The following is a 23,518-nucleotide window of genomic DNA, read 5'->3' as shown; positions in this document are numbered from 1 at the left end:
ATTCTTAGCCTTTATGTACTGTCTTGAGTTTGTACAAATTCAGGGACTTTCGGTGCATCCAATCCAGGCGTCCTTTGCACTTTACTGTAGTTCAGAGATGGATGTAATACTGTAACACAGCAGTGGAACAGTTGCTGTGTACAGTCTCACAGAGCCTCTGCTCTGACTGTGGATTTCCTCTCTAGCCATGCAAGCTATTTAGATCCATTCAGATTATTGACAATATTACAGTACTATGACTGGAATTTGTTACCAGCCTGCCACATTACTCAGATTATGAATTAAACATTTGTTATAAGTAACATAAATTCAGCCAAGTGTTCATTTAAGTGAAAAAAATTTAATGTGACAAATTACTTTGGAAGACGGGATTATATATTAATGACATTGGTTCACCCGCACATGTGGCAGATGTTTCACACACCAAAGTTAGTTTGAACCTAATTGACATAGATTGTCGTTCATCATTTTTTCAGCCCCTAAAGTGTTTGCGCTTATTGACCGATGGCATTTTGTGCATTCATTGTCCGTTGTGTGACTGTTTTTTTTTCCACGGAACCAACGGGACTGTGGGTGCGTAGCCGTGTGTGGAGTGGATCCTGTTAGGTGTGGCTCAGCCTGTGTGTCTGTTTGGTAATGAAAGAAGGCTGAGAGTGCAGAAGGATGAGGGGTTCACAGGCTTCCTGCGGTTATTTAGAATCAGTCAGAGGATTCGGGTCGACGGGTTTGTGGGCCTAACCAAGTTAACTTTCAGAGAAGCGCGTGTGTACCGAGCATATTTCCCTTGGCTGTAACGCTCGTGCCCTTTTCGCCATGACTTTGGGAATATTCCCTTTGTGTTAACACATCAACGCAAATGAAAACCCCAGCAAACGCACACACAGCACATGCTTTGATCGTTACTCAGCGCTGAAATAAGGGAAGCAGTGACAGGAGTCTTGATAAAATGTCTTGAAACAGTTCAGCTTCTGACAGCTCGCCATAAAAAGCTGTGTTTAATGAGCAATGAGCAGTGGGTCTCCTCCCAGGCTTCCCTGTGTAAATCTTAGTGGGACAGGCCAGGAGGTGACCTCTGCATTTCACTGGGTTTCTTGTACATGTGTCAGAGGGATTTTGAGCAGAGATTTTCACTCATAAACCATTTCCACAGCTGTCGGAGGTAGATGCTCGTGTAAATTAAAGCACATGATTAAGCAAGTTGTCCCACTTGCTTGATTAGGGCGACATTAATAAGTGAGAAGCTCTGACTACTTAACAGTACACTAATTCTCGAGGTGACGAAGCTCCAATCAGAAGCTTCATGTGAAGCTTCGGTGGTCTTTATGTGGACTCTGAGAAGTTTTGAACAGGTCTTGGCCCTCAGACAGCCGCAGCTTAACAAGCTCACACTCCATTTATTTGTGTGATGAGGAGGTATGAGCCAACAGAGGCTTGCAGCTTTCTAAGGATCTCAGTAAGAGGATGCTCTGCTTAGTAAGTGATGAATGAAACGACGGCGTCCAGTGAAACGTCGAGGTTTTGGGAAAAGCGCAATAACTTCCCGTCTGTGTCTGCAAGTCTAATTCCCCGTGTGATTAATCACCGTGATCTTCTGCAGAGCTGACCCCCGCGCTTAAGCCCCGTAAGTTCGCAGTAGCGTGATGACAAAAGCAGCCGCGCCGGAATCTCATGACCTCAGCGCTTCGCTCAGGCGGTCGCACCCGTCTGGAACAAACGGCAGAGGCAGAGAGAAAAGAGGTGCTGCTTGGCATCACGCCAGGACAGGATGTGCAGTAGAAGCTGCATCAGATAATGCCTCCTGCTGAGAGTGCAGGCAGCCATTGGTCCATCTGCTCTCCCAACTGAGTCATGGTTCCTCAAATAGAAAGCTGCTGTCTCACCACTTTATATATATCAATTCTCCTCTTCACTCCCTCTTTGGGGTGCTAAGTTCAATAATCATATTTCCAGAACACCATATTGGTTCATTTTCCTTCTGAGGAGAACATTTGCAGTGCTGTGTGCACTCATGCAGTCATTGTAAAGATGTTTGAAAGCAAGTTGTCCACTAAAAGAATGAAATGTAAAACGCATTTTGACCCTCTCTGCTCCGTCTTTAAAACATGTCCCTGATCGCTCACCTTCTCTCAGAGTCTCTCCTGTGTTCCCCATGCAGGGTACCATCACAGCTTGCCGTCTTCCCCATACTCCACCGGTCCCGAGGGCCAAAGGTTACCCTCGTCTGGGGCTTTATCATCGGAGTTCCTCAACCAGGGCGTCCCTGTCAAGATTCTGCTGCTGGTGTGCAACGCTGCAGGATCAGGCCAACAGACTGTCAGGTAATTACACTAATTGACTATTTGCTCAACCCTGTCCTCACACAGCAATTGTTCAATAAAAGGTTAGAAATCATAACAAGACACGGCACACACGTTGAGCCAAGAGTTTTTAATCCCCTTTGTAAGCGGTGTGTGTAGGGGGGCCGGAATAAGAGGGAAATGTGTTATACGGAGAATTTGATTGTGAGGTTTTCTTTCTCATAATTCATCTGCTTTAACGTAAGCTGCAAACATTCGCTCAGCAGATTGACTTAAAGCTTTGCCTCGCAGGAAAAAATGGACTCCTCACTCTTTAGAGTAACGTCCCAAGAAATTATTTTTAGAGATGAATCACAGGAGCATCTCTCCTGTATTGTTCGATGTGCTTGGATGTCTAAATGTTAAGCCAACGTTGGCACCGCCTTTCTCCACTGCAACACAGCAGCATCCAGCTCAACTTCATATTTCCTGGTTCTGGTCAGGACTCGAGCAGCAGAGTTCTGGATGCACTGCAGCTGCCTCACAGCCCGTTTAGAGCCCAGTGAGCAGTTTCTAAGTCTGGTTTAGACACTATTCCTTTGATTCTGGTGATGTTTTTTAGATGGTAAAAAGCTGCTGGTGTTATTGATTTAATGTGGCTGTGACTCATCACTCGTACTGTGGTCAAAACAGAAATAGATCCACTATACTGGCAATCCAAGATATCATGTGGTAAACTCTCAAACAAGGAGGGGGTGGAGTTGTACAACCCATGTCAATAAAAACCAAATGTGCTGATTCACAGATCATTTAAACCCATTTTTCTGAAAAATGTCTGCATTTCAAAAAGCTGTAAAAGGCCCATGTCAAGCATCGTGTTGCATCAGTTTGGGAACTGAAGGGACAAGCTGCTGTCTCTAATCCTATTCATACATATTCTGTATGTAGAAGTTCAGGTGCTCAAAATGCAGCCATTGTGTTCATTTGTAGAACATTTTTCCAGTCCTCTGTTTAAAAACTGATTAACTCAGGGAAGCTGCTTGTGTGCGATACATATTTTTCCTGTGATGGAGCAACTCAAGGTCTTGTTAGCTCCCGGTTGCAGGGGAGGCTCACATTTCACTTTGTTGACGCGACTCGGGGAGATTAGTTCCAAATCAAACGACTGAGGACTCTGACATCTGGCACGATGTAGGGATCCATCAGACGCCCCGTCTCTCTGACAGAGTCCAGAAAGATCAATGTAGGTGAGCCGGCCAACACCGCTGTGAGAAAATCCGATCCCATCCACGCGGGTCGGTATCTCAGTCTCTCCTTCAAACGCCTCTTTCATTGCTCAAACCGCCCACATATCTGTCTCTCATCAGATGACAGCTGGAGCACCAAGATGTGCCAAGAAAATGACATTGGAGTCACTTACTTGGTTCTCATTGTATTTCTGTGTAGAATCACAGGTACATTTCTTTAAAAAAGAAGAAGAAGAAATGTGAAAACTCAGTTTTATATCGATCTTTGGAAGGTGAAACCACGTTTTGTGTGTAAAAACATCCCTTTTCCTCAAAGTTAACAGTGAATCTGGGATGTTTCACCTCTGCCAAACCTTAATGCTGCTTCTCTGTGTGTGAAGGCAGAGGAGAAATAAATACAGATCACTGCCGACTCAGAGATAGATGATAGATGCCACTGTCTGATCCACAACATCTTTTGTGAAGAGATTTAAACATTTTTCAAACTGCTGTTCTGGATAAAAATGAGAATAATGATATCCTTTGTTATGTTAGTTCTCCACCTGTTGTAATGCTGTAATATGATCCCCTCATTTCCATCAGGAACATTCATCCTGCATCAGTCTGATGATTCCCACACAACCGTCCATATGGGTTTTTTATGTTTCGACTCCAAAATTAAACAAGAGAAAGAAACAGCCTTTATACATGAGGGCAAAGCTTTCCATTCATGCGACTTTGCTCTTTACGGATGTGGATGCTCACATGGTCCCGCACCAATAAATCTCGTGAGCACAAGGGACGGCTGCCCTCAATTAGATGTGCATTATAATAGACACGTCATGTGATCTATCATCTCAGAAGAAATGATTTTCCCTCTCCTCATCAGCCATTTTCACTCTTTATTGTCTCTGTCTGTCCTTCCATAGATATGCTGTAATGAGATTTCAGCTGGAGCGCAGCTAATGATAATAAATAATGATTTACGTGACAATGGGAACAGGAAACGGGCAAAGCCGGTCAGCGCTAATGTGGCCTGTTTAAGTAGCAGGGTTGTGAACTTTTCTTCTCGACAGTTTGAGACACTGATTTCCTCCGTGTGTGTTTAAGGTTTGGACCTCCGTTTCTAATGAGGGAGGACCGGTCTATTTCCTGGGACCAACTGCAGCAAAGCATCCTCAGCAAGCTTTATTACCTGATGATCAATGGAGCTCCGGCCCAGGTACTGGATGGCGTCTAGTAATTACGTGATGAAGAATTAGATCAATGAAATTCTGTTTTGTTTTTACGCAGTCTTTCCTTTTATTGCTTTATGTTATATTACTGCTGTTTGCAAATTGTTTAGTGATTATTTTCATCTTTATACTTGCATGAGCCTTGCATCTTTTATTTGAACTCTTACTTTGTATAGCTCTTTGGGTGTTTGAAAGGTGCCATAGTGTATAATTAAAGCCGATTTCAGCTGAGTTGAAGCAGTGAGATGCGCCATAAGGACAAAAGTGCAGTGGCTTTCATTCCTTTGTGTTTACTGTAACCTAAACACAGAATAACAATACACAGAGATTATTTTAAAATCTTTTAAAGGGTAAAATTATCTTAATCCTCACATTTAGTGTCTGTGTATGTGTGTGTCTGTGTTTGTGTGTGGGGGGGGGGTATTTTGAGTACCAGCTGGAGCTCTGACATGCTTCCCTCCTGCCATGCTGGCTGGTGCACCTGCTCCTGAGCAGGTTTGTTGGCTCGTGACAGACTAAAGCATGCCCACACAATAGCACTGTGTTTCACCGGTGGGAAAGAAGTGGCTGGAGAGGCGCTGGTGTACTGTCGCCGCGCCCACTGGCACACCAACACACAGTTGGATGAACTGGTTTGGAGGGGGGCAGCAGGTCACAGCACGTTTCTGTCTGTGGACTTCTTGAGCCCCTCGTAGTACCGTTGTTCTTATGTGTTCGAACTGTCATATGTAGCGTTGCTGCACAGAATTCAGTTACGCTTTGCCAGTTTTAGTGACCCTATTGAACAGAATGGTTGGACTTTCTTCAGAGATAAGAGTGTGGCATCAATGTTCTCGTCTAACACGCTCCTTAAAACAAATAAGTGCCATTTCAGTAATATCACACCATTATTTTAAGGGCTTCTCCGTGTCAGGTTTGATTACCTAACACATAAATATCTTTTTCCATTGTTGGGCAGATGCCACCTTGTATGTTAATTCCAACTACGTGGTCAAGCAATTCCATATTGGACTCTTACTTTTAGAACTTTTTGAAGCTGATATCATCCTCTCAATCTGCATTATAATATATTTGCATATATATTGCCCCAACAGGCAGTGGTGCATGTTAATGAAATTTGATCAGGCAGACTTGTTGGCCTATCAGTCTCCCGTGCTTTGCTTAGAAAGATGAATGGCTGGTTTGTTTATGTTCCCTCTGCTGGTGTTAGTACTGCAAAATATATGAGATAATGACACAAATGCAAACAGCATATTGTTGCTCGCTTAGATGCACTCTTGCTGTTCTCACAGTCATATCAATAATTTACTGTCCCAAAAACAAAGAGTCCATTTCCTTACTTGTTCGTGCTTGCTGTAGCTGCTTATGCCGAACACATTCCCGTGTTTCGACATGACCGCGTTTCAAACACTGCCTGCAACATATTACTCTGTGATGGGAGAGGAAGAGAGGAGGCAGGGTCAACATTTTCACCGACTGAGTTGGAGATCTTTAGTCTTCCTTGTGCCCCGTGCTGTCAGCCATTTAATTAAAGCCAAGCTTGTACAGTATAATAAGTTTGCTGGCGCCCACCTCTGCCAAGAACGGAGCGATGCTCGTAGCAGATGTTTCCCTGAAACCTTTTCTTACGCTTTTCTAAGTGGAGTTTTCTGCTTTTGCCTAATTTCAGCCAGAGCAAAGATGAAATTCCACAACAAAATTCAAATGTGACTGACATTGCTCAGAAAATGACTCATAATAGGTCTTGACTCATTCTTGCTGCAGCAGACCATCGTACCACGCAGCACAGTGGCACCATATTGGCTGCATACTTTGCATGTTTTGACTACTTAGTTCTGTTTTTACAGAGCTAAAAATTGTTTTTCTTTTATTGCCAAAGAGCTATTAGCCTAAATTTTGCCATATCTCAGCTTGGTGTGTCCTTAAAGAAAAACTTTAAATAAAGAGAATAAAAGAAAGCATTACTTATAAAAAGGGCTGTGATTGTGTTCAAGGGTAAAGGTCGTCTGAACAATAATTGACTTTCAAGCTCGTTAGAATTGCACAAAACCTGTTTTTGCTGTATATATACTGTATTTCATTTATGTTTGAACATATTTAGCTAAAAAGCAGCACCTGTTTCCTGTTTATCGGGCATTGTGTTATGAAATGAGGTGTTGCTTAAGACATTTCCACACAGTAGTGAATATATGTGTATATATAGATTATACACACAGCCTGTTAGTTATGTTGAAAAAGCAGTAAGAAGTTGTTGTTTCTTAGCTTTCCAGCCATGTATTTCCATATTTATAACTTGACCAGCTTCACTTTGAACTGCCTTCTACAAAGCTCATAAACTGCCCAAGCATCTTTTTCTGCATAAGTTATCATATTTGTGCTTATCAGACAACACACAATATGCGGCAAAACTGCACAGTGTAACAGACAGATTTTAATCATCCGGCCACTAAATATTCCACGCTATGAACTAAATGTGATTAATCCTCGTTCTTAGGCGGGGGCGGTGCTCCCACACTCAGGAGGCTTCAGTTCATTTTTGGAGGAGGAGCCTGACCAGACCTCAGATGCTTATTTCTTCATTTTTCTTCTCTGACATTTACTGTCTTTCACTCACACCCAGTACTGTGGTTTTGGTGTTGATCTCAAAAATTCATCTTCATCTGTCTGTGCACTCAGGGAAATAAATATAAACACACAGTACGGGGCACGCACACACAAAAAATAACACTCATTTTACTGTAGAAAGCCCTTTCTTTTTTACCTCTCAAAATGTTGGACGAAGGATTTGTTTCAGACAGATATAGACCAAAACAGAATGTGTACTTTTATTATGTCAGCAGCTTTATCAGCTGTCATAATTAGGCTAATGTTAGCTTTGTCTAAGTCTAAGTAAAGCAAACTCAGAGATATACCTGGAAACTTGTTAAAAGACTGAGAGCCGTGTTGTATTGAGTTAAACAGGTTTTCATTGATTTTTCGGTCCAGGGCTTTTAGGGGGGATCTGAAATCGGGTCTGGGATTGGAGGGTCCAAGTTAACAAACTTGCACTGTAGTTGTGACGGAACTGCTTGTGCACGTACTGGAGTTACAAACTGTGGATTGGTTTTGTGACGAGCAGAGGTCTGGGGACTGCACACCTACTGCTTGTTTGATTGATTTTGTGCAGGACTGCGGTGGTAGAGAGTTGGGGATCACCACCAACATCCGTCTCATTTTTTTTTTTCACCTTGTAGTTTTTCAACTTTTTACCAGAGATAACTTGGATTAACTGATAGACCGCTGCAACAGCTGGATTTAGTCTCTTCATGCCCTGCTGGAATGCTCACTTTGCACTGATATCTGAATCCACAGCAGGGCATAAGGACCTGACACAAGTTTATAAGTAGCACCATTTAAGGATTTTGATAACTTTCTCCTGCTAGATGTTACCCAAAAAAACCTTTCATATCCAATACAAGTAGTCCAGACTTTTTCCGCCGTTGCAGTCCACAAAAGCACATCACAGCAGGAGGCTTTCTTCTGAAGATGTGCTCTCCCTGCTCGAAATGCAAAGGAGGGGTGTGGAGTTTCAGCTATCGAGCAGGAGGCTGCACTTGAAGCAGAAAAGATGCTGTTGAAATCACTGTTTTCTTTCCGTCCCATTGAGAATAGCAAATGAGGCATTCTTGAGGCTTCTTACAGTGTTGATATGAGTACTGTGTGGATTTTCACGTGTCCGCATTAGCGAGACGCAAGCAGAAAGCAGCGTAGGGGTCAGTAGAAGGGACAAGCCGGCGCACTCGCACAGCGGCTGTAAATGCTCAGGAATATCTGCGGACGCATTCGTAAATTGTCTCCCCCCCTGACGTTGTGGAGATTTTATTAAAGGGGTAGATGGAAAAGCCGCCATCCTCAGCGGACGCACCCCAAGCATCTCAAAGCAGAGAACACTGGTCACACACATCTGATGACAACATATGAACAGCTCGACAAAATGTGGAGACATTTAGTTTAGCAAATGAGCAGTTTAACCTGAAACATGTAGTACAAAAGCCCGGTGAAGACGGCAAACCTTTAAATGTGTGCACAAGCTTGTGCTTCTTAAGTTCTGAGGAAGTTGGAGTTGGGAGGGCCTCCCTGGGTGGTGTGCACGTGTGCACACAAGCCTTTCGCTGGGCTGCCGAAAACAACATCAAATTTTGGCTTTGTACTTGTCATCTTACATTCTTTTTTTTTAGTTGTTTTTTGTTTGAAGCTTGTTTGCCTGCAGTGACCACTAAAGCATGTTGCTGGGACACAGGAAACAGGGGGGTGATATGGCGTCGGCCATTACCTGCTCCGTGTGTGCACTCCAAATGAGGACAGCGTTGCACACGAGTCAAGCAGTTCTAGCCTTAAATGCCACAGTTACTCCTGCATATCAGAGGCTGACAGGCTAGGATATTTTTAAAGAGTTCTCCATGTTCCATCTGTGAGGCAGTAGTTGAACTAGTAGTATTGTTGAACTTTCCCCAAGGGTGATGCATTCCAGTGACTTCTTGTACTGAGCATATCAATATTTTCCAGGAGTGTGCTGTTTGCTGCGGCGTGATCCTCGGCATCGCAAAGATCCTGCTGGCATGAGCTTTCTTCGCAGGGGTCAGAGCTGACTTTTGTGTTTGATCTCAGCCAGCAGCAGATTTCAGTAGAACAAGAGGAAATCAATTTCATTTTTGCAAAGCGTTCCCTCATTCCTGAAGCATCTCAAAGGCTACGCAGATCTCGGGGTAATATTCTCGTGCCTCAGAGTCAGGGAAGGATATTAGTACCTTATTTGCTTTTTTATCCTCTTCTCAACTTGCCCTCTTCAACCCTAAAGGTAATATGAAAGAGGGGTTGGATTATCCTGAGGTGCATTGATATTTCTTCAAATTAAAAGGTTAGAAATAAAAAGGAAGATGAAGCACTGGTCTCCACGATGAGCTACATGTCGATTCAAGCTGAGCTGCTGTGCTCTGTAAATGTCAGGTGCAGGCGCCACCCTGTGTTTCATGTTGGTTCACCTTGGTCTGAGTTCTTTAGTAGTTCCCAAGTTTTTTAACAGCAAATTGTCCATCTTAGGTATATTCCAGACAGAGCTCAAATAAAGCAGACAGTATGTAAACTTATTTCTTATATAACTTTGTCTAGGGGTTGATGAACAGGACTTGAGATCTAGTGGTTGCAACAGATGGCTATCAGGAAACCCTCGATAAGTCTGATATTGAGTGTTGGTTGCAAAAGGAAATGAATGAAACTGAAATTATTAAGCTTGTGGCCTGTTTTTGCAAGCCGTGGGAAAAGCCATATTGTGTAGATAGGCCTGGTCGCTACCATTTTCATCAAGATGACCAAGTAAAAGTGTTTCAGCTCACCTGATGCTGTAGTTTGTTGTATTTGAAAGCGTTTTTCACTCCGGAAAGCCGATCACTTAACACGTTTAATCTTGTGATAAGGAGATGAGAGCAGATGTTCTTTAGTAGCTTCCAGGTTCTAAGATGGAGGATGTTGTATCTGTTCGATGGTGAAAGAAATGAAAGAAAAATGAGCACGCATGTGGTCGACAGCGATTGTATTGTCTCCTCGCTGAGCCTTCGCTCATTACAGTTAATCATCAGAAATGTTTCTTTCTTTTTCTTTTTACTATTTTGAGGTATTATTTGACCATCGTGACAGTATGCAAAACCATTTTGAGTGAATAAAAGGTAAAGCAGCGATGTCTCTGAGACTTGTAAAGCATTCAGTGCTGCTCGACTTGCTCTGAGTCTGTGTTTTAGTTCAGAGCTGCTCTGAGTTCAGTTCCACAATGACAAAAGTACCAATATGTGGCTGTTTAGCAGACGTTGCCTATGTTCTCGTCTATCAATATGCTTTAGCTAATTGATACAACGAAGCAGGTGGACCTGGTGCCACAATAAGTAGTTTGCTGAAACTAGCGCTGCACGGATTTAGCGTGATACAATTTCAAGTCGTCTGCCTGATAAAGTTGCAGATCTGTTGGGTGCCAGCATCTTCAAAGACTTGGCCAAACCAGCGTTGAATCTCACTCGCAAGGCCAACAAGCATCGGTGGGCTGATGATACGGCTATGATGAATTTAATCCATCTGAATTTCGCCTCTCACAGGAAATGCAGGATTGCAACTTATCGCAGAAAAGCCTCTGAGTGCGAGTCATGTTGACGGTGGTTGTTTGTGTTTCACTTCTCTTTCAGAACACCAGGGTGCTTTTCAACATTCGCGTGGTCGGAGGATCGGCATTTTACAGCTACCTGTCACCTCAGGATGGGCGGCCGCTCTACCACCCTGCAGTCGACAGGTGAGAGACACTGAACCTCGGGCTCGCTGCTTTAGAGGCTCCTTTAGAGCATACCAGCTTCAAAATCCCTTGAACTCTAAGCCACACAGTGAAAATGACTATTTCAGTTCATCTATACAGCGCCGAGTCACAACACATGTCTCGAGGTGCTTGAGCGATACAGTCCAAAGATCTCATCTAATCATGTGGAGAGGACAGCGGAGAGGAAAACTCCCTTTTAACAGGAAGAAAAGTTCCAGCAGAACCAGACTGGGGGGAAAGAAACGCAAGTTCATGACAAAAATGATTTCTTATGTACTTGGAGAGTTAAGAGAGCAGAGTGAGGAAAGGTGCTCGGTGCATCATGGAAGACCCCCCCCACCCAGCAGTCTTAATGTTTAAGACTGCAGCTTAACTCGGGGACGTTTCAGGGTCACCTGAGCCATCCCTAACTATAAGCTTCATCAAAAAGGAAAGTTTTGAGCCTATTCCTAGAAGCAGAGAGGGTGTCTGCCCCCCTGAACCCAAACTGGCAGCTGATTCCACGCTGGCTCCAAGAGAGGGGCCTGATACCTAAAGGCTCTACTTTTAGAACCTCAAGGAACCACAAGTAAACCTGCAGTGTGAGTAGAACGCAGCAGCAAAGAACTCTGGAGCATTTACAGTAAGCGAGTGTGCTTGCTGGGAGATAAATGTCACGTTGATGTCAGCACAAAAACAGCCATTAGTTATTCTCGCTGAGTCTCCACAGTGTCATTTGTGTTGTCTCCTGCGTCCTCTGTGCACCACCCACATAACACTCCAGAGTAATTCCAGCGGAATGACGTGTGAACCGCAGTTGCAGAGAAAGTCCAGTTGCATCTCTGCGGCCGTTCACCAGAAACAGCGGAAGTTGTACTGTAAACCACCGGGACTCTTCCTCCGTTTGTGACTCTTCGTAAAGGGTTATCACGGTTCACTTGCAGTTTGTCGAAATACACGTGAAGAACTCTCTAAAGTGACAAATCAGAGTTCCAGACATTCTGGGAAAGGGCAAGCACCTGCCGATGCGTGGTCCCTACAGTGAAGGGCTAATTCGATTACTCTAAATGTGTTATTTTGTCGTAAAAATGACTTACATTCAGAATTTCCATCAACGAAATGTTCCCACATGCTTATTCCTGTTTGTTCTAATGAAATCAGTTTTAATGTCATTTGAACTGGCTCTAATCTAATCTGACAAAGTGTTTCCTCCAAAAAAGATTCGGCGTACAGGCAGCCAGTTGGAGAAAAAAAAAGTTGCACACTAGAATGTGCTTTGATGATTGACTCTGCAGATGTCCTCATATCAAAGTTGGGATATTTTTACCTTCTTTTTGTGTCTGCCAAGCCTGTTTTAAGTGTTCGACGTGACTTTGCGGCAGCGACTTAAATGTGGAGACATTTTTATCTTTCTTCACAAATACACGTCTGATGGGCTTTCAGTTGCAAAAAGTGAACTGCTGTTTCGAAGGGGAATTTTGGCAAGGTCTTTAAAGGAATTCAGTTTGTGTCGCTGTTAAGAACACTTCATTCACTCGCTGAATGCTGCTGATGGGGGCAAATGCATTCGAAATCCTTTGAAATGCAAATATGTGGTACACTGTATCCTAGGAACTCGTGTAATGATAGTGTTTGAACTCTAATGATTCAGAAATATGCTCTGTCCCCGAGTCAACCCACATTAAACTGTGGAAGATTGTATGCGTGCCAGTGTTTAAGTCTAGTTTGCTCACTCTCACCCTCTATAAACTGTGTTTATGGGTAATATGACATGCATGATTATGTGTTTTGTAAAAAAAAACAACACATTGTTAGTGTGATAAAATGAACCTTTTTCCTCTTTGGGACCCTTTTTTTGTAATCAACACTAATCTTATCGAAGCAGCAGTTCCCTTGGGGAATAAAAGCTGATCCTAATGAGGCAAAGCATGCTTTCTAGGGTCCTGAATAAAAGGTAGGTTTTGAACTTAGGTTAGGTTCAGTGTTCAAATTGAAATCAGACACTCCACTGTTGACTGATTTGAAGCGAATAAACGGTTGCATAGTGTCACCAGAGGGGGGCGGTATAGGCTGCTTTGATAGTGGTTGTATTTCAATAGAAGAAGTAGGTTTCCTAACAGGAAACAAACCTCAAGGACTGGGAAAAAACAACAACTGAGGTGTGCATTCACAGGAGGGAGCTTCAGAAGAAATGTTCATCTCTGGGAAAATCTGGAATGTTGCATCATATCTGGGAAGATACCAGTCAGTCAGTCATGTATATTTTTATTTATTTATTTACTTTCCACATCTTCTAGATGCGACTCCACAATGACAGTGGAGACCCAACTAATCGGTGGCATTCAAAGCAATGTCGTGATAAGGATAGCTTCATAAGTTTGGATGCGTTTGTGAACAACGGTTCCTGTCTGTCAGAGTGAAGTTGTTTTTCCCAGCGTGTCTGCGTGTTTTCACCCATGAGTTGGAGTTAAGCATCAGTTCCTCGTGCCCAAATCACACTGCTCTGCCATTCAGTATCACAGTAACACTTGAGTACAACAGCTATTGCTTCACATCACACCACACTGAGTGAAGAATACCTTCATTTATTATTCAGCATCTACAGACACGCCACTGTTGTCTTCTTAACTTAAATGCTTATTAAGCTCCGAGTTTCTCCATAAGCACACATTTGAGCTGTTGTGCACAGCTTCATGGAATCAAATCAAATGTTATTGTCCAAATAGAATTAGTTTTGTTGTGTTGGACTGTCAGTGTTTTCTTTACCGTCATCTATCAAACTGAGAAAAGGAAGCGCAGCAAAAGCAGTGATAGAAGCTGGCCAATGCTCAAAACTCCAACAAGGTGTGTATGTGTGTCTTAGCGCTGCTCCTCAGGCTCACCCTGCAGGCCGCAATCGGTCTGCTCCGAGGAGGCGCACAGGTGAACGGGTGACGACTGAACCTAAAACTGTGAAAATGCTAGTTGTTGTAATTACATGTGTGCCATCAGCATGAGGGACTGCATCTTGCTTCTCTGCAGACAGTTGTCATTTTTGGAAATGTTTGCTGATCACAGCTTTTTACTCACAACACCAGCTGCTTGCTTGCTTGCAACAAGACTTCAGCACTGTTCTCAAATTGTGAATGCAGTCTGGTGAGATGTGACTGTACCTCACATCTCACCACAGGCACCAGTAGGCACAAAGATGCCTTGAGTGAGGTGATAGCAGTTCAGTCTAAATTCAATGTCAGTTAAGTGTCTTTTCCTCAGCAATCAAAGGCATCTGGCATCTTAGAAAATTACGGCACAGGGCTGCAACAATGCTGCCACCTAGTGGTCCAAACGCTTCAATGCACATGTATTCATGTTAAGACTGGTGGTCTCGTCTTTAATGAACCATAGAAATGAAAGTGTTGGACTTGAAACGGATAATGTTCGACCTGTTAACTGAGGAGTATTTTGTGCCTCTTCCTCTAAACTCAGTGAACTTGACTCTTTATGTCTTTCAGAGCCCTGAAGCTCTGCGGCTCAGGAGGACCTCCTCACGTGAAGCTCATCATTGAGTGGGAACACAGAATCAAAGACTGGTCCGTGTGTTGTCCTTTACATTGTCGTCGCGCACCATTTAGCTGTATTAGCTTGAATGTTTTTTCTGTAACAAATCCCTTCCTCCCCCGGGCCCACAGCCTGTTTGGAAACATTCAGGAGGAAGTGGTGAAGGATGCAGACAGCGTAAGGAATCTGCAACAGCAGCACATCCAGCAGCACAGCTGTACCTTGGATGAATGCTTCCAGCTCTACACCAAAGAGGAACAGGTAGTCTGTTTGTTACTATAGTCACCTCCAGCCTAGAGCTAAAAATAGCCTTGTGTGCTGACAGTGGCTCTCCTGAATCCTTGCTTATCTAAGACTGCATTAGTTTGTCTGTTTCTTTCCCCCCTCATACTTCAACAGGAACAGTGTGTGAAATCTGAGGGCTTAAAAGAATTGTTGGTCACAGTAAAACATTGAGGGGGAAGGACTTTTGAAGTTTTATATGTTTGTTTGGGAAAAGGAAACAGACGCTTTTCGTTAGTTTGAAACAGTGTCTGCAAAAGGACAAATATGTTTAATAAAAAATATCTGTTTCCCTTCCAGATGCATTTTAGGAACTGAGACATGCTTTTCGAATGTTTTTGCAGAGATGGATAGATTAGATACGTTTCCAGGTTCCAGCTGTGAGAGCAGCAGAGAGAGAGAGATAAGGAGGCACAAAGTAGACAAGTGAGATGAGTTGGTTTGTGGGCTTTTTCTGGTCGAGCACAGCATGTTTTCCTTGTATCTGTGGCTTTGTTTCACATGCAGATGTAGCATGATGTAGTTTTTAGCTGTGTCATGTTACAAGAATAAGTTGTTCCACTAATCAGTTTTGAGTGAACCGACTGGTTGTCTTGGGTTTTTGTGGTCCTGCAGAGTGAATTTTGGAGCAACCGGCCTGCTCGCTCTTGCTGCTTTGTGTTTAATTTAAACAACTTAAGGTGCCCACTCATTTGCAAAGTGCAGTACGTGTTTCTCACCTAGATTCAACAGTGATGCTTTTTAACTGCATGTGGAAATGAATATTATAACATGAATAAAGGAAAATAGAGTTGGAACAGACTGAGTTTAATCAAAAAGAGGTGGAGGAGAATAGTTCCAGTGTTGTTGAGGGCACTGTCAGTTGTTTGTCCTAATTTCACTTGTTTTTCGTTTTTTCTTGCCCATCACCAGCTTGCCCCAGATGACGCCTGGAAGTGCCCACACTGTAAGCAGCTGCAGCAGGGCATGGTAAAGATGAGTCTGTGGACCCTGCCGGACATCCTCATCCTCCACCTGAAGCGCTTCAGGCAGGTGGGTGAGCGGAGGAACAAGCTCACCACATTCGTGCACTTCGCCCTGACGGGCCTGGACATGACGCCTCATATGGTGAATCGCAACAGTGGCCCCCAGCAGGCTCCTCTTCAGCCTGGCTGGAAGCAGTCCTCGCGACCTGACCTGACTCCTCCTGACTTCCTCTATGATCTTTACGCCGTCTGCAACCATCATGGAGGAATGCACGGTGGACACTACACAGGTCTGGATCATTCTATTATTTGGGGACTCATCGTGCTTCGTGTTTTATGACAAAACATGCCACGCTTAGGTTTACCACACTGACACAAATTATGTGACACTTTCCCTCTACATCAGTCACATATCTGGTCCCCTCTCCATTGTTTTCATAATTCTAGCCTTTTGTCGGAACTCTGTTGACGGTCAGTGGTACAGTTATGATGACAGCAGTGCCGAGCCGGTTCCAGAGGCAGAGGTGTGCACACGTGGAGCCTACATTCTGTTCTACCAGAGAAGAAACACCATCCCCCCTTGGTCTGCGAGCTCCTCAGTCACTGGTTAGGCCTTCCTCTGTCTCACAGTGACTTTTGTGGAATAATAGAAGTGACTGTGACAAGTTTTACTGTCTTTGTATTCATGTTGGTGACTTCACACGTTTGAATCAATTAAAAGGTAGAGAATCATTAAAAATTGGCATTTGTCTGTTTTGCAGGTTCCACCAGCTCCTCCATGTCTGACCACTGGCTGGTCCGACTGACGGGGGGCAGTAAGAGGGGCAGCGTTGTGTCAGGTGGTCCCCATCCTGCACCTTTGGAGCCTGTGCAGACTCCAGAATCTCCTGAGTTGCCAGTCTTTGGAGATGAATCCCCCAAAACAGTAGAAACAAGTAGGTGTTTTCAAATACCCCCCCCCCCCCCCCCCCAGAAAAAGAATAATTAGAAAAATATATAAACTAGATGAATAAATGAATATGTAGTTATTTTGGTTAGAGTAAAATAAATAAGACACACCACATTTTACCTTTTATATGTATTGTTACAGAAATTGTTTATTTACAGATCTCTTATATTCATGTTCAATAATCCACTTTCTTCATGAGATTTAGATGAGAAGATACTTAATGTTTTTACAGTAAATATGAAGGAAATAAAAAGAGAAGAAGATATTAAGTTTGAGCGTCTCGCCGCTAGCTAGAGCGCACCACTGCTAGCTGGGCCTGTTTCGCTTAGCACAAAAAAGAAAAGAAAAAAACTCCCAAAAGGGAATAAAATTGTAATTAGAGTAACTTTTGGCAGGTAGTGTATGAGACATAGTGGGCTTGTATTCACTTAAGTCACTAGTAGGTCTGAAACAAGTGATTAACCTGTTTGCAGTCTTTATGTTAAGCTAAGCTAGCTGGTTATTGGCTCCAGATCAGTATTTGTACATTGTGCCCAATATTAGGAAAGTAACTGCCCTCACTTGAGCATAATTGCAGTTTTCCAGCTCCGAAACATGTAGAATTAAATGGATTTAGCTATTTCCATGCAATTAAGCAAATGTATTTATTCATGTTTTGAGGCAGGATGTGGCTTTATGGATACTTTACATTAAGGTGCTTAAGACTAAATTGGCACCATCATTACCTTTGGTTAAATCTGTATTTGGATCGATATGTCTGATCATGAAAAGCCAAAGATAGTAAAATACCTTTCAAACATATGTTAAAATCTTTAAATAGCTCAATATTTTATATGTAACCACAGTGCTGACAAAGGTTTTGTTTCAAGTAGTCCACAGGGCTGCAAGAAGCAACAATCCTCCAGTGCCACTGTAATTCAGAAAATTAAAACCTACAGTACTTGATGGTCCAAAAGTAGGACTTGAATACTCACACATGGCATTGATAAAGAATGGTGAAACACATCCACCTCTAAATAAGACTTACAGACTGAAGCATCAATATTGAGCCAAGAAATACCAGTTTTATGGACACATAATCAACCTGTGCTGGATCTTTAGGCAGCTTTTGAAGTCAGACACCAGCAGGAAAACATAGTAATGACTTTTGTTTTTGTTAACAAAGTTATGAAGTGCCTTACAACCACAAAAAAATAAAAATTAAACTGAGTTCTAATTATTGTATAACAAGAGATTTATGTATAGGCTTAAAAAATAAAAAATGTAACCACAAAACAAACAGGAATGCTGCTTTAAACATAAACCAACCGGAATTAATTAATCACAAGCACAATCTGTCATGGTTTTCTGTCAGTGATTCTGTTAATTATTTGTAAAACGTACTTGGGAAAATAAGAATTCTGACTTCCTGCAGGTGGATCCAGAGCCAACCAGTTTTTTCGAGGGACCCAGAGCAGGAGTATGAGCATGAGGTCACCAACAAAGCCCAAGGACACCCTGAACAAAGTTCTCCCACTGCGGTGGTCTTTTGGGTCCAAAGACCGCATCAGGCACTCGGTCCAAACCCAGTCTGGGGAGCTGGTGGAGTACCTGGAGTCTGGGCGCCGTCCACGATGCACCAAAGACCCTATCATCACCCTTGTGGCCACTCCACCACAAAGGAATGCCCAGGGAAGAGTCCTTGAAGTAGGGCAGGACTGCAGCTCACCGAGTGGCAGCAGCTTGAGCTGTACAGACAGACTCAGCTCTGATACCTGTTACTCCCCCAAAATCCCAGAGGGACAGAGTAGGCCCTTCGTGGAGAGAAACATCAGCCAGGTCAGATTCAGAGAGGACGATTCTCTGAGGCAGGTAACATTTAAGACAGCGAGACCAGAACAGGGCATGGCTGTGGACCTCCAGCTGCAGAGAGGGACCATTCTTGGTGGTCACATAAGCCACAGTGCTCCTCCAAGCAGAGACTCTACACTGAGAAGAACTAAGGTCCAAACAGGTGGGACTTCCAGGGGGCAGAAGGAGTTGTTACAAATGGCTATTCAACCTGAAGATAGGAGGAGACAGAGGGGCGAGGAGGGCCGAAGCCAAGAAAGCCTCTTATCATTTTTCAAGCCTGTTTTCATGAAGAAAGACATTCTGAGGTCACCAGTCATGGAGCAAGACAGGAGAATGAATGGACACCGACAACTGGGAAAACTGGCAAGTGGTCATTTAGCCAAAATGTCCCTCTCCAACGGGACGCTGACTGCAGTGGCACTAGAGGAGAAGAGGGGTGGCGTCATCCACAGCTGCGACAACCAGAACTGCAAAATCCAGCTGCTCAACGGAAGAGCAAGGAATCACGACGCTGTTGACGTGACCCTAGAGCGTGCTCACAGCTCCAGCAACATCCAGACCAAGCTGGACTTGACATTTCGCAGGTGTGCGTCCCTGCAGAGGAACGGAGACATGGCGGTCCCTCCATCACACCGCGTCCTGCTGTCGGAAAAGCCCGGCTACGCCACTCTGCAGCGGACGAGATACAGCACCACCTCCCTGGGTAGGCACCGCCACGTCCCCGAGTCAGAGTCTTGTTTCTGAGGCCGCTGCGCACACTGAAATTAATGATCATCCCACATTCAAAGTTTGAAGGGTGTCCCAGCTTTCCTGGGTGTCATATAAGCACAAAGTGAAGCAATTAAAAGCAACATGATTGAAGTTTAGCTTCTGTTGCAGCACGGTAACTGACAGCCTGTCATTAATTCACTCTTAAAGATTTAGTTCAAGGCTTTAAGTTTCAGTAAATGCAGCCTAATTTTTCTACAATTGGATGTTTATTGTCATATTTTCAATTTTAATAATGGTGATTTAATCCTCAACCAGTTGCCATATGACTTACGGCTTTTTTTTTTTCTGTTAAAATAAGTGCCTATGTGACAGCCCTGAATGACTGCTGAACTCTAGGACCTCTTCTGGTTTCCAAGCATGGCGCCCAGAGGAGCTCCACCCTCCTCCCCCTCAGCAGGAGCCATCATCTGAAACAAACTCCCATCTTCTCTCTCGCCCCATCAAAGTACTTTTTACCCGTGTGTGTCTTAAACTAAATCTATGCAGAGTTTGAAAAAAAGAGGTAGAATATACTGCTGTAATATGATTTGTTTCCTCCTTTTGTTCCACGATGTTGTGCACTGTTACCACATGGGGTGCGTTTGAATTGATGGTCAACATTTGAAAAGTGGAGGATGATTTGCATGTTTTGAGTTTATTCCACAGATTTTGGCGACTTGGACGTCATGTTTTTTTGTATTGGCAGATGTGAAGAACGTATAAAGTCTGCAGTCTGCAGGCTCACATGTGAGAGATTGTTCTAAAACACTGCAAAAGTAATGACTAACACTGTAATTTGGCTGCTGTACAAACATCCGTTATTTGCTTTGTAAGTGTTTTGTTTTTAATCAAAATTATAATGTTTTGCACTTTCTTTAAAAAAAAAAATGTTTTTTTTATGATGTGAACAGCAATGCTAATTTGGAACAATTACATCGTGCCAAACATTGTTTTTTTAACACAATCGGTTAGTTCTAATAGGTGACTGCTGGAGAAGAGGCTAGATGTGCTATAGATGAAGGGATGACAGTGCTTTTGGATCACATTTTGTGAAAAGATGCTGCAGAATTTTCGCTACATGGCGGAATATGAAGAACACAGGCAGAGTAATCTCTATGAATACGCATGTGGATATACAACAGCTGAAAGCCAATGGATTCCCAGATTGCTCACAGAGCAATAAAGGAGAGATTTTAAAATCCAGCCCCTGCTGCTCAAGAGTGTTGGGTGTATGAGGATGTAAATGTTGTTTTCACTGCAGCTGGGTTTGAAATCTTCCTGTCAACGTTATCAGGAGGGCATACAAAAGCAAAGCCGTTGTCTCATTTAGGATTGAAAAGGGGATTCAAACTGAGCGCACACAGTGCAAGTGTCTCTGCAGCCGTGGAACTAACGGTATTCGTGGTTAATCATTTAAACGCGGACTCGTATGCATTATGGAATGTGTTTTCACTTTACACTCATCAGTCATAATCACAGCTTCTCTACACGCACCAGAGTCTGCTGCTTTTTCGAGTACGTGAAGCTGCAAGGGAACAGAATTGAGCTTTTGATGACTAATCATCATCTTTGATGTTTTACATGCTTTTTTGTGCACTCATGCATTGTACGTTTGCATCTGAGGACTGTTGGTGAGTATGCATTGGTTACCCCCCCCCCATACACTGTTCACTTTTTACTTTGTTTGATTTTTTTCATAACAGTTTAACAACACTACCAAAATTAAGTCATAGTATATGAAGGATGCGTCTGAGACATTATTTGGGAAATACGGTTAGATTATATTTTAGTAACTTTTTTAAAAGTCTACATTTTGTACCTGTGTAATTATGTAATTTAAGCACCAGATTAAAAACTGTATGTTTCAGCCTAGTGTATATGGTCAGAATAATACATATGGTAAAGTGGGTATGAATTTGACATTACACAATGAAGTTTCTGCATTGGATAGTATATGATGTCTACTTCATGTTCTGCAAGTTTTAAGGATGGCAAATTAAACACAGCTTTTCTCACAAATGGCTTCATCGTAATTGAATGGTTTTTGGCTACCTGGAGGCTCCCATCCAGCAGCTCTGTTGTTATTTATCTTATTTAATTTTTTTGTTTGTTTTGTCCAGGGTTTCGGTTAGGGTAGAATTCTAGAATATTGCAGGATGGCACCTTCTCAAGGCAAGCTGTGGACAGACTTTGTCCTTCTTTGACTCTACTATTGAGTTTTCTTCTGTGAAGACACGTATTTTGGAAGCATTTTTCTTTTTCCTGTGCTGGTTTTGGTGCTGTGCAATTTTTTTCTTCACATTTGTTATGATGTGTAACCATAGCAACGGGAATGTTGTTAACCTGTTGGAGCAGCTAACTGAGCTTTTCAAAGCCAAAATAATGCCTGGATGAGATCCCAAATTTAAGATGAGTCGAAGGGGAGACATCTTGGATGCAGAGCAGAAACAAAATGTTGGGGGGTTAAATAATTTCTTTCCTTGATCATCATGGGAAGTATGGCAGATAAAATGGACAAGCTTGGACCACTGATGAGGACGCAGCAGGAACATCAGGAGGGCAATATATATATATATATGTTTTTATTTTTTCATCAAGACATGGCTGCAGGAACAGCTCACACTTCTCTAGTCAGCTTTCAGGCTCTATGGGGAGACGGAGACTGCAGGCAAAGATATGTTGAAATGTTGTCTGAGATTCTGTCCATGGTGCCTGCTGGGAGAGTTCATCAGTGTTAGTCGCCAACGCAGTGTGTGACGTCATCAGCTAAGTTTTTCATCAAGCTACAAAAACACCCCAACCCATTAATGGCAGCCTCTGAAGATTTCTACCACACCTCCCTCTCTGCTACTATAATTTCCCTCAAAAAATGGCTCAAAAAAAAGTATTATTGGATTTAATTGAAGTGAGACCAGAGGACTTGGCTGTAAAATGGCAGTGACTTAATTTACTATGACTTAAACACATGACATACCAGAATCTGCCAAAAAATTTGTCACTGCAACCAACGACCATCACTGTCAGGTTGGCATGTCTCCTTTCAAACCAAGTTAGACTAACTGCATTTTAATTACAACAAAAGTTTCAACGGCGAGAATCTCGACAGTTTCGCTTTGAGCAAGCACTTGGCGACAGTAAGCAGAAGAAAATATATAGCATGACAAAAACCTCTGGCTGAATCAGACTCAAGGAAGGCAAACATCTGTTTCCAATGACTGTGGTGGAAAGAGAAACAGAAACAGCAATAACAAACAATATAACCCGGCCAGTGCTGGGCTGGTTGGGCCAGTAGGTGTAGCTTGGAAACATGCACTCTAGTAGCGACTGTTGCCACTGGCCAGACAACAGGAGAGCAGTCAAACCAGGAATCTCAGGCAGGGGGCGTAAAGGATGCCGCGATGAGGCCCAGAAAGCAGAAACCCTTCATGACCCCTCAGCTTTTGGCAGGCAAGAGCTTTCTCAAAGGCAGTTTGGAGGCTGTTGTTGTTATGTGTGTTTATGATGATTTTTAAGACGGGGTTTGCTGTTGTAATTGGTTGAGCACAGATATTACATATCAAGCTGAATCTCGCATCTGATTACTTTCTCAGTTGAATTGTTCAAAATTCCAGAAATTAGACTGAGCTCAGAATACGAATATTTATCCCAAACAATGAGCAGATGTTGCAGCCAGTCTCCTGGCACGCAGAGTCAAAACTATATTACAGTGGAGCGGAATGGTCTCCTGTTCTGGTCTTCATTGCAGTGGAACTGAAGGAGCCTCTGACTGAAGACACTGTTGTTTTACAAGAATTTGGTGTTATCCATTTTGTTGTGAAGCATCTGCAACATATTTCTTTTTACAACCACTGCCAGAGCTGCAGAGCAGTCCCCAACGCAGAAGCAGCAGCCTTTATTGAGCCACCGGCTCTGATGCTGCTGCTCCAACAGATGGCTGCTAAGCAGGTTGCACGCTCCACCACAGACTTGTGGAAGAGGTGCTTGATTGCTTATCCAAGTGAGCCAATTACTGTCTCTCCCTGATCAATCAATAATCACTCATCATCTCAGTTGCGGGAACAAGACTGCATGTCTTCCTTGAGGGTTGAAGAGGTGCTGAGGAATCCCACACAGCTCATCCACCATGACGCCCGTCGACATGTTTCTTTTTTT

General features: G+C 43.2%; 1 protein-coding gene across 2 annotated transcripts in view; it reads left to right on the top strand.

Moving 5' to 3' along the window:
• Positions 1-21,388, top strand: part of usp43b (ubiquitin specific peptidase 43b) — a 58,344-nt gene extending 36,956 nt beyond the window's left edge. The window contains exons 7-16 of one of the 2 annotated variants that reach the window (XM_072368932.1): positions 2,156-2,318; positions 4,613-4,724; positions 10,947-11,050; positions 14,542-14,619; positions 14,719-14,848; positions 15,782-16,124; positions 16,282-16,440; positions 16,596-16,769; positions 18,198-19,319; positions 19,686-21,388. In XM_072368932.1, the coding sequence (XP_072225033.1) occupies positions 2,156-2,318; positions 4,613-4,724; positions 10,947-11,050; positions 14,542-14,619; positions 14,719-14,848; positions 15,782-16,124; positions 16,282-16,440; positions 16,596-16,769; positions 18,198-19,319; positions 19,686-19,696 (2,396 nt within the window). In that variant the 3' untranslated portion in view covers positions 19,697-21,388. Of the gene's footprint in view, positions 1-2,155; positions 2,319-4,612; positions 4,725-10,946; positions 11,051-14,541; positions 14,620-14,718; positions 14,849-15,781; positions 16,125-16,281; positions 16,441-16,595; positions 16,770-18,197; positions 19,656-19,685 lie in introns of those variants that run through there. The other variant, XM_072368931.1, reaches the window with a different exon arrangement.
• Positions 21,389-23,518: the final 2,130 nt, after the last annotated feature.

This window comes from Leuresthes tenuis, unplaced genomic scaffold (assembly GCF_036924035.1).
Source record: "Leuresthes tenuis unplaced genomic scaffold, fLeuTen1.0.hap1 SCAF_17, whole genome shotgun sequence".
In the NCBI taxonomy this organism is placed as follows: Eukaryota; Metazoa; Chordata; class Actinopteri; order Atheriniformes; family Atherinopsidae; genus Leuresthes; species Leuresthes tenuis.
The sequence above is the reverse complement of the archived record's forward strand: the minus strand, read 5'-3'. Positions and strand labels throughout refer to the sequence as shown.